General features: G+C 35.8%; 1 protein-coding gene across 1 annotated transcript; it reads left to right on the top strand.

Annotated features, from left to right (window-relative positions):
• Positions 1-380: 380 nt before the first annotated feature.
• On the top strand, positions 381-10,285 carry snx5 (sorting nexin 5). The gene is made up of 13 exons (XM_051126644.1): positions 381-538; positions 1,146-1,250; positions 2,148-2,258; positions 2,432-2,553; positions 2,649-2,772; positions 3,233-3,328; positions 3,429-3,534; positions 3,626-3,701; positions 5,396-5,435; positions 5,517-5,603; positions 5,917-6,076; positions 6,375-6,460; positions 8,909-10,285. Exons 1-13 carry the CDS (start codon positions 503-505, stop codon positions 8,957-8,959), a joined length of 1,200 nt encoding a protein of 399 aa, XP_050982601.1. The 5' UTR covers positions 381-502; the 3' UTR covers positions 8,960-10,285.
• Positions 10,286-11,300: the final 1,015 nt, after the last annotated feature.

Below are 11,300 nucleotides of genomic sequence, written 5' to 3'. Positions count from 1 at the left end.
AGTTCGAACTGTATGGAAAGCGTTTAACACGTTCCCATTAAACACCAATTCCCACAATGCAACTTTATGGCTTTGAAAATAGTATTTTTTACTAGTTTTTTTTATTGATAGCCAACACATACGGTATATACATAGGCTCACATTTTCAAAAAAAAAAAAAAAAAATCAATTTTATTGAAATCAACCGAAGCCATCTGTTTTTCAAACCTCTGAGCAACTGCTTTTCTAACGTCACAACATATTGTTAATATAGTCGTTCAATACATTTACATGTCTGTAAATTGGGTTTTTAATACGTTTTCTCCTGGTTTTGTCAAAATTGAAACAATTAAAGTGTTAAAGACTTTTATTTTGACGTGCTGCCAGAGGAATATTCGAGCCGGATGTCCACAGTGACAGGCGAAAGTGAAGAGTAAAGAGCAGCGAGCTGCAGCTGAGAAGTTAAAAGTACAGTTTAATGTACAACCCAGAGCCGATAAAATAAGCGAAAGAATTCCTGAACATGACATCGATCTCAGGGGACAGTGATAAGGACAAGGTAAATGTTGTCACATCTCACTATTGTAAAGATAAAGCTTATTAATTGCTGTTTTAAGCAGTCGTCTTGCTCGGTTGCTTACTAACCGCCCAGCTCTACTTTGCACTTTATAGTGAGTAATCGTATGTTTGTCACCCTTACTGATAGCGTTAACTCTTTACTAGCTGTTCCTTACTGTCTTCGTGTCATATCTATCTATCTATCTAATAAATTTTTTTTTTTTTCAGTTGTCAGTGTAATTATACTGTAGTGATATTGACCAAGAAGTTAGTTGTGTTTGTTTTGTAGTTGTGTTGTATTTGCTGTAGTTTCTTTTCTGTAGAAATGATGTGAGGATTTTTTTCTTTTTCTGAACTCTTGTCCAAACCACAGTTACAGTTTGTGGGATAGGTGACTGAATAAGTTTTCTTTAATAACATGGTTTTTGAACTGAGCTCATGAAAGTTCATAAGCATAGACAGTAAAATAAAATATTTATGCATTTCTCCCCCCAAAACTATTGAAAAGACAGACATGGTATAACTTTAGTTCTCAGTCCTTGTTTAAGTCTCTTCTCTTGATTGTTCACAAGATGATTATTTTTTCTACAAATCATGTTTTTATATAGGTGCGCTCTGTGTCAGTTGACTTGAACAATGATGCATCTCTCGTCATCGATATCCCTGATGCCCTCTGTGAACGTGACAAAGTCAAGTTTACTGTTCACACCAAGGTGAGCCAACAGATTAAATCTATAGTCGGTAGTTTGCACACATTCATGTACACTCACAGTTTTTAATTTGTTTTTTAAAGAATTCTCTTCTGCTCACCAAGCCTGCGTTTATTTGATTATTTGTTTTTATGATTATTTCTACTTCCTTTTATGTAAAGCGCTTTGAATTACCTCTTTGTATGAAATGTGCTATATAAATAAACTTGCCTTGCTTTGCCTTGATCCAAAAAAGCAGCAAAAGCAGTAAAATTTTAAAATGTTTTTACAATTTATTACAGTTGAGTACATCTTTTTCAGGTTCCTTTGATGTATTGAAAGATCCAAAGATCAGAATTTATTTGAAATAAAAAAAACTTTTGTTACATTATAGAGAAACTGTAGAAATTAATATTTTTATTTAGCAAGAATGCTTTAAATTGATCAAAAGTGATGAAGACATTTATAATGTTACAAAAAAATTCTATTTCAGATAAATGCTGTTCTTCTAAACTTTTTTATCCATCAAAGAAACCTGAAAAAAAAATCAACTCAGTCGTTTTCAACATAATAATAATAATAAATGTCTTTTGAGCAGCAAATCAGAATATTAGAATGATTTCTGAAGAGTTGTGTGACTGGATTAATGATGCTAAAAATACATCTTTGAAATCACAGGAATAAATTACATTTGAAAATATATTCAAATCATTTCATCAATCATTTATTTTAAATAACAAAAATATTTCAAAATTTTACTGTTTTTGCTGCAAGCTTGGTGAGACTTCTTTAAAAAATATTAAAGATCTTACTGTTCAAAAACTTTTGACTGGTAGTGTATTGTAACTTACCATGATCTGTAGTAGTGAGGACAAAACGTCTTTGACTCATAGTATCGATTTGCTCTTCACTTCCTCTCAGACCACACTGAGTTCCTTTCAGAAGCCGGATTTTTCTGTGCCACGACAGCATGAAGATTTCATCTGGCTTCATGACACAATCGTGGAGACTGAGGAATATGCTGGCCTCATTGTAAGATAAAACCTATATTCATATTGTCTAGATTTATGAAAGCAACAGGCATTCTGTCAGCCAACATGCAAACCACAAAGTTTCTCTACTGACCATCAGTCTGCATTGTAGACTGTTGGAATAGCCAAAAGTCATATTGAATGGAATTGTCTTGCATTTACCATATTCCTTAGATTCCTCCTGCCCCACCAAAACCTGACTTTGAGGGTCCGCGGGAGAAGATGCATAAACTGGGAGAAGGGGAATCGAGCATGACAAAGGAGGAATATGCTAAAATGAAGCAGGAACTTGAGGCGTGAGTTTAATTCTAAATGATATTTTTAGATTTTTCCTCTTTTTTTGCACATCAGTTGTGGCATTAGTGACATTTAAAACATTGCATCCTTTCAGGGAATATCTTGCTGTTTTTAAGAAGACCGTGCAGGTTCATGAAGTTTTTCTTCAGCGACTTTGCTCCCACCCCATCTTCAGAAAGGACAGAAACTTCCAGATATTCCTGGAATACGACCAGGATGTGAGTCTTCCGTTTTGTCTTGGCCAGTCCTATTCTTCCCAGACCAGGAAACGGAGAGACAGTGAGAGGGGCTGTTGGCATTGCTCATTTCCTGCGAAGCTGCAATGTTGGCAGTTTATACACAAATGGAGAGAGAGTGGAGAATGAGTGCAGAAGATAAAGGGGGAGGGGATGAGAGGATATTACTCTGAGGGGCACTTCCTGCTTAGTTCAGCGCAAAAACTGTCTCTGACTGGACAACTGTGTTTTGCTGATTCACATATGTATAGAAAAGGTGTTTTAAAACTTTTAAAGCCATAACCTGTAAGTCTTGTATTGCACTGATAAGTGTCAGTTCTACTGATAACAAAGACAAGTGACTTCTTTGGATCTCAGCCAAAGATACATTATGGTTCTGCCTTCTGATTGGTTTATATTGTGTTTGACTGTGTAATTCTTTTCTGATTTTGTTGTTGTTTAGCTTACCGTGAGAAGGAAAAATGCCAAGGAAATGTTTGGTGGGTTTTTTAAGAATATGGTAAAGACTGCTGATGAGGTCCTTATCTCAGGGGTCAAGGTCAGTGTGTCAGTCAACTCTCTGTGGGTGTGGTTTTATTAATATCAACACAAGGCAGCAGTGTTCTGTCTTATGTCATGATATGTCTTTCTTTTTGCAGGAGGTTGATGAGTTTTTTGAACAGGAGAAGATTTTTCTGTTGGATTATTCCGGTAAAATCAAAGATGCCACTGCTAAGGCTGAGAAAATGACACGTTCGCACAAAAGTGAGACCATTTTATCTAAATGAATCAACTGGTTAATTGTTCATGCTAAGAGAAATTCATCTTCACAAAAAGATTGTCTTTCTTTTCTAAGATGTTGCTGATGATTATAACCACATTTCTGGGGCGGTGAACAACATTGCTGCAGACAACAACACTGCCTTTAAAAAGTGAGAAATACATTATTTTTTTATATTGTTTGCACCATTAACCATTAACACCATTTAGTAAAGAACATCAACATTGTTTTTGACTCAATAAGGAGATATGCAAATGATGTGGAAGTGAAACTAGCTCCTTAGTAGAGTTAGAACTTACTTATAACAGTCAGTACTGTTATGCACACAACCTGACCAAAAAAATCACCATATGGATTTAAGTAAACCAATAGTGAAGAGACTAGGATTGGATTATTATTGCAGTGATTAAAGGGATAGTTCTCCTAAAATGCTAATTTCTGTCATTAATTACTCTCCCTCTTTTCATTCCAAACCTGTAAGTAAATTGTAAATTAAGATATTTTTGATGAAATCCGAGAGCTGTCTGACCCTGCATAGACAGCAGTGTAATTATCACATTCAAGGCCCAGAAAGGTAGTAAGGACATCGTTAAAATAGTCCATGTGACATCAGTGGTCTAACTGTAATTTCATGATGCTATCAGAATACTTTCTCTGTACCAAAAAAAAGATTTTATTATATATTATTATAATGATTTTATTCAACAATTTCTTCCATGTCAGTCAACGACTTGAATGAGGAATGCACATGCTGCATCATGGTCTTTTGGCCAGGAAGTGGATGTGCATTTTTTAAATACCTTTTATGACTCAATAATCAGGGTTTTTTTTCACTTACCCTGTCAACATTTTCAATAGCCCCACCATGCAAAAAAATAATAAAATAAATGTGTTTATATAGCGTCACATTTTATTTTATTTTTTATTTTATTTTATTTTTTTAACTTTATTTGTATCCACCTTTTTCCAGAAGACTTGTCTGCCTCATAACTAAAAAATGCTTTACATTTTTTATCTCTGGTGTTTCTAGTCAAATTAACTTAATTAAGAGACTAGAACACAAGACCACCCAAACGGAAGTTAGAATCCATCATGGGTTCCATCCATATTGGTTACTCAGGAAACAGGTGGATAGGACAGAGTAGAAGAGAAAGGAAGCAAAGTGGGAGGGAGAGAGAGAGAGGCGGGATCGGGAAAGGTCCTCGAGCCAGGAATCAAACTCGGGACACATAGGGTCACATTTAAATGTATGTCAGCAAAAGTTAAACAACAACAGTTATTTAACAAAAAGTGTTCAAGGCTGTGTTTATACTAGTGTGTTTTTGTTTTAAAAGCATAACTTTTGCTACGGTTATGCCTGTCGTTTACAGTTCTATGTAGTGTTTCGAGGGTCGAAAATGGAGACTTTTGAAAGCACTGCAGGCCTTGTTTTAGGCTGCATTTATACGACAACGATGTAGTCAAAAACAACGACAGCGTTTTGAAAATGATTTGCATTTACACATATCCACGAAAACTGCCAAAAATGTTGTATTACGTATGCCAGGCCAGTAGTTGGTGCATTGTTTGTTCATGCTTGCCTTTAAAATCGACACGTATTGCGCATGTCTACATACCTAGCCCATACTACTCACACCCATGACTTTCCCGTTTTCAAAGATTCGGTGCTGTTTTCAAAGTTTGCACTTTGAAACCCATTTTCAAAATTATGCGCTTTTAGTCTCCAAAACTTTGGTGTCGTGTAAACGGCACAGACAAAACACATAAAAAGTTTCCAATTTTTGGCTGAAAACGTTGTTGTCCTATAGGATTTTTAATTTTTCTAAATCTTTGTTCTCTTTTCAGGCACTTAGAAAAATGTGCTGACGTTTTTGAGAAGCTTAGAGTGAGTATCTGTGTAGGAGCAATCTTACCAACTTAAATTTTACTTTCTTTTCATGTGATGATAAGTGTGTTTGTTTTGCAGAAACTGGAGGACAGGGTGGCATCAGATCAGGAGCTCAAGCTGACAGAACTGTTGAGATACTACACAAGAGACATCCAGGCTGCTAAGGTGACACCTTTGTGTTATTTCAGCTACATAATGCTACATTGGTTACTTATATTGAATAGTATAATTTCTATTTTTGCCCACCAGACTTGTGTCCTGCCTAGGTTTTTTTTTTTTTTTTACCAGTCAATCAGATGTGTGCACTGTTCTTCAAGTGCACACAGCAACAGAATTTCTTTTTAATCTAAAACATTTTATACTGTAGCTTACCTGCCACTGTGTAAAAAGTTCCCACATTTGGCTGATCACTCTGGGTCATTGTTCATTAGCAACACTTAAATAATTTGACTTATCCTGATTCCATTGCATCCTTCAGGACCTGTTGTATAGACGTGCAAGGGCACTTGCCGATTACGAGAACTCTAATAAAGCTCTTGACAAGGCTCGTCTGAAGGGTAAGGACATCCCACAGGCTGAGGAAAACCAGAAGCAGTGTCTGCAGAAGTTCGACAAGCTCTCTGAGTCTGGCAAGAAAGGTGTTGTATCAAAATTTAATTTTATTTAACTGTCTAATAACCTTGAAGAGTTACACTGATGGTCTGAGTTTATAGTATATGAAGAGTTTATATGGTGTTTGTAGATCTGGGCTGGTAGCCAAAAGATTGTAAGTTTAAATCCTGCAAGGAGCTATCGGTCAACTATTACCCTTATGTCTGGTAATTACAAAGAAATGTTGAAGAATGTTTGTAAAAAAATGTATCTTTGAAGTGGTTTAATTGTCAGTTTTTGGTGACCTGTTTCTTATGTTCTAACATGGATCTCCTGTGTTTGTAGAGCTCACCAGTTTCAAGGCGAGGCGTGTAGTAGCCTTCCGTAAGAACTTGATCGAGATGACCGAGCTAGAAATAAAACATGCCAAGGTGAGGAGCCTGAAGTGTTTTGTGTCGTTAAATGTTTATTCAACAATGTTCAGGTAGTTCTTATGGATAACTTGGTAACATCAGAGAATTTTAAACTGCCAAAAATAACTTTTTTTAGTATTTTTATTTTGTTTTCTAGTACAAATATCTAAACATTTTTGAATTAAGATAAATTTACTTTCAGAAGCAAAATGATGGGAGGGGAAAATTCTGCAGGTGATTTACTAACAAGGCGCAAATGAAAGAACACAGATGCAACACATCATTTAAATGTTGACCAACGCAACATACCAAGCCCAGCGCAACTTAGCCTAGTTTCGCATAGCCAGACCTTCAGACTGACGGTAGAAGGTCTGGGAACTTTGGCCGCTTTAGATAGCCGAGGCCCATCCAAGAGTCCATATGACCGAAAGGTACAGCAACCAATCACATTTCGTTTTGTGCCATGTCATGTTTACTTCCTGAAGCAAAAAAAAAAAAAAATTACATGGCTTGGCAAACGATATGTGTGGATAATGTTTTCTTACACATTGAAAAAAATCCTCTCCCTTCTACCACGCGCTCGCTTTTCTCTGCATGCCTCCTCCTAGCAACAATAATTGCAGCTATTTCAAGCGCAAAGTAGTTTAGGACATGCTTTTCTGCGTGTTGCGTTATTCATTTGAATACTCTCCTCCCATAAATTTTGCGTCTGAAAGGGAAATGTCTACAAATGCATATTCAAAAAGGTCAGGGGCAAAATAGCTGTGTCCACACCTTTTTAGTGCTAATTCATCACTGTGCATTTTTAGTAAAATCTGACAGTACAATTTTAACGGCAAAAGACAGTATGCGCTGGCACAAGCTGTTAGCCCCAAAGATTATTTTTATTACCCCATTGGCAGTTATTTTTCTTGTATTTTATTTTGATTAAAAAATGTTTAGATATTCGGGGCCAGATCTATTAACAGCTCACACCAGCGCAAACTCTCTTTTGGCATTATAATTATACTGTCAAAGTTTACTAAAGACATGCAGTGATGAATTGGCGCTGGAAAGGCGTGGACACAGTTATTTTTGCACCTGACCTTATTGAATATGCATTTGAAGGAATTACTCTTTCAGACGCAAAATTTATGGGAGGATTAAAATGAATCAAGCAACAGATTTACTAATGTTTGAGCATGTCAAATTACTGGTATTTGCACCCTTATTTAATGCCTAAAAAGCATGTCTTAAAGCAGGTGCTAATTTGCGCTGATCTTGGTAGATTGCACTGGTCATTATGGAAATGATCTGGCTGCGTCTGTGTTCTTTAATGTCTGGATTGTTAATAAATCATCCAGAGAATTTTCCCCTCCCATCTGCGCTTTTATGGAATTGCTCCAACATTAATTTGCTTGTTAGAAATCTTGTTGGGCAATTCCAGTGTTATGGATGTGATATATAAATGCTTACAGAATATATGTGTTACCAATATACAGAACCATCTGTTTATATTTTAATAAACCCTTGTTGATAGAGTCTAAACATCAGAAGAATATCAGTCTATGCACAAGTTAAAAAAGGGAAATAATCATGCGTTATGGATGTGACAAAAAAGGACACAGTTTTTTGAGACTACATACTTTGTTGGATTTCTGTGAATTAAAATGCACAAACCAGACACAATAATACCAAACAAATACTTTATTTTAATAATTGTTACTTCATTTTAATTTTGATGTGTCTATTTATGAGGAATGTGTACTGTTATGGATCTGACAAGCCTGAAAATAGCACTTACCAGGCTATAGAAATCATGCACTAAAAATAAAAAATGCGTTAAAAACGTAAAAAAGACCTCACATGGATATTTGAACCACCAAATGCTGACATCTGTGCTATCAGTATAGTAAAAACCTTTGGTAAAAACTATTTTTCATGGTAAGGTTGACATTTGCATGGAATTACCCTGATTAGTTTTTGCTTAAACAAACAAAAAAATTGAATATTTCCATAATTTATCTGGATTTAAGAATTATTAGATATTTATATTGGAAAACAAGACAAAAATACTAAGTAAGAAAATCATTTTTGCAGTGTAAAGATGTGATTTCCAGGCCTGGAGATGTCTATATTTAAATTTGTTGAGTATAATAATAAATAATAAATACAGCCTTGGTGAACATAGACTAATTTAAAAAAAACATTACAGTTTTTACTGACCCAAAACGTTTGGCCAGTAGTGTATGTTCATCTAGAAATGCTCAGTTATAGAATATTTCAGCAATTAGAAATTGCTCTTTTTGAGTGCAGTGGGCTTTAAAAAACTTTTAGTAATCATGGTAGACTTGGAAAGCCATGGAGATTTATTTGGTTAATAGACATGAAGATGTTGATTTTTAATGTGGTTTGGTCCAACATGGTGACTCTGTGTTCTCTCTCTCTTTTCTCTGTTGTGTTCTCTCTTCTTTACACTCACTACAGAACAGCATGTCCCTTCTGCAAGGCAGCATTGAGATCCTCAAGAGCAACTGACCCACACGATGAGGTCACTGGATCATCTTGAGCTTCTTGAATTGTTACCAACCCATTAGAGGGGAACCTGAATGCACCTACATCAAAAGTCCTAAATGTGGTTTAGTAACCTTTCTAAAACGTGAAAAAAAGCCACCACCAGCAATGTCTCTACCATGTTTACACTTTATCTAGTTTTTTTATTCTCTCTGATGCCCGTTTTTACTGCTGGTATCTTGCCACCAAACTGAGGGCAGTAAACATCACCCAAAATCTCTCTCATTTATTTGAATTATCAACAACACGTCTGTGTTAGCATCCCTTTCTTTTTTAAGTATTCCAATTTTTTAAGATTATGCAGACAGATATAAACCACCACAATGACAAAAGAAGATAAAGTGCATAATTTCAGCGATTTTTCTATTGGTTTGATTATGACTGCAATTTTGTACCTTTAAATGTGATTAATCTGCTTTTGCTGTCACACTGGAAAGCTGATGCATACTAATCATGAACTATTATGTAAACCTGACGTGTGATGACAAACAGAGCAGTATAAACCTGAGAAGTGTTATGTGACATGAAATACTTCAGATCTTTCTTTATAACATTTTTCTACTCAGTCGAGCTTCATTCAAAGACACAACACAAAATGTCACAGTAATTTACAATCAAGTTCTATGTCAAGTTAGCCTTTGCCAGGATCAAAACCAGCACTTTTTGTATTGAATCTGGTTGTTTTTGTTTTAAATTGTAGATTGACTCTTATGTCCTCATTTGGTGTGTGTGGGTGAATCGCACAACTCTCAATTTTCAGTTACTATTAGTAGTTTGTGGAAGCCAGAATTTTTTATGGTAAAGGTTACACAGCCATAAATAAGTTGGTGCTTCCATATATGTGTGAGCAAAAAACTATTTGCTTCTAGTGAGCTGCATGTTTTCCCTTTTCTAAAGACTGAAGTCGGATTCTACAATGCCACCGATTTACATTTAAGTTCATTTAGTTTGATAGTTGATCCTTTCACTATTAAATAAAATCAGCATTCCGTATTCAAATGTATTTTTTTACTTAAATGTTTTCTCTTGATGTTGTTACTAACAGGTTAGTCTCGCTACATTGAAATTGGACCAAAATGTGTGTAAGGTTTGGTTTTATGTAAAACCACAAAAAGATGTAGCTTGACTGATTATGGAGATTATGTTTCGTAAAAGCACTATTACAATCATGTCTCAAAAAAGACCAATTTTATAAATGATTGTATAGATGAAAAAAAGTTTTTTCATATGGAGTATCATCATTTTTATGAAAGCTTGCTATAATGAAAATAAATATGCCCTGCTTTCCCATTTTGTGGCTTTTTATGTCTTTTTTAACTTGCTTTTTATATGAGATGTGACAGATGTTGAATATTTGGTCCAAAATGCAACAGAAAAGTACACGTAACCTACCTCAGTCATGGATATTGAGGGTGGATGATAGCACGGTTTATTAACTCACCCCACCTACATTTTACCTTTTAAGAGCCTACATACTATCACATTTTAGTCTCATTGTTCATTAAATAACACTGGCCACAATTACACATCAACGAATAATGCTTTAAATATGTTTTTTTTTCCCACCAGAGGGTGGCAGTGCTTATTAATTTTAATGGCACAGCACTTATTGGTTGCTCGCTGTGAGAAATGCTAAATATCAGACATCATATTAAGATGCACTCTTGCTACTAAAAAGCAGCAATAGCTCTTTACCAGTAGCTTAGCGGGAAGTTTTATAATATTTAATAGATTCTCTCACGGCTTGAGATCAATAAATGGGATGAACAGAGTCAGGCACATCTACTGCATTGACCTTTTTGCCAAAAACACATTGATTGATGTTTTTCCCTCAGTGTCTCCCTTCCTTTCATTTGGAGCTGGAGCTGCTGTCTACTTTTTGGCTGTAGGGCTCATTGCATTATTCACTGATTCATATTTTCTGTCGATGAGAAGAGGAACTGGTTACTTCTCCATTCTGATTATATTTCCCTGTTATTGGCCATCTCAGACCTTATGACCTAACGTTACTCCTTTTGAATGTCGTTCAGCGAATGTTCCCAGAGACTTACTGTAACTATCCGCCTGCCAGGGTTGCCAGGTTTTCGCAACAAAACCCGCCCAATTGCCATTCAAAACTAGCCCCATTGCATTTCGAGGGGGTAACAAAATCTTGTTCTGGGAGGTAAAATACACGTTTTTGACGGGTTCCCCTGATACAGTTCACATTCCCGGGGCTAAATATCACGTTATTTAGGGTCGCTTCACCCCACAGACAAGAAAAACAACGCGTGACAAGTGTTCCGCGGTAAAACTGCGGACTTGG

The sequence above is a fragment of the Labeo rohita genome, chromosome 13, assembly GCF_022985175.1.
Source record: "Labeo rohita strain BAU-BD-2019 chromosome 13, IGBB_LRoh.1.0, whole genome shotgun sequence".
Classification (NCBI taxonomy): Eukaryota; Metazoa; Chordata; class Actinopteri; order Cypriniformes; family Cyprinidae; genus Labeo; species Labeo rohita.
This window is presented reverse-complemented; position numbering and strand designations above follow the sequence as displayed.

Coding starts and splice junctions, on each gene's coding strand:
- snx5 (XM_051126644.1), top strand. CDS start 503: ATGACATCGATCTCAGGGGACAGTGATAAGGACAAG. Junction 2,773..3,232: donor TCCTGGAATACGACCAGGAT/GTGAGTCTTCCG, acceptor GTTGTTGTTTAG/CTTACCGTGAGAAGGAAAAA. Junction 6,461..8,908: donor TAGAAATAAAACATGCCAAG/GTGAGGAGCCTG, acceptor CACTCACTACAG/AACAGCATGTCCCTTCTGCA.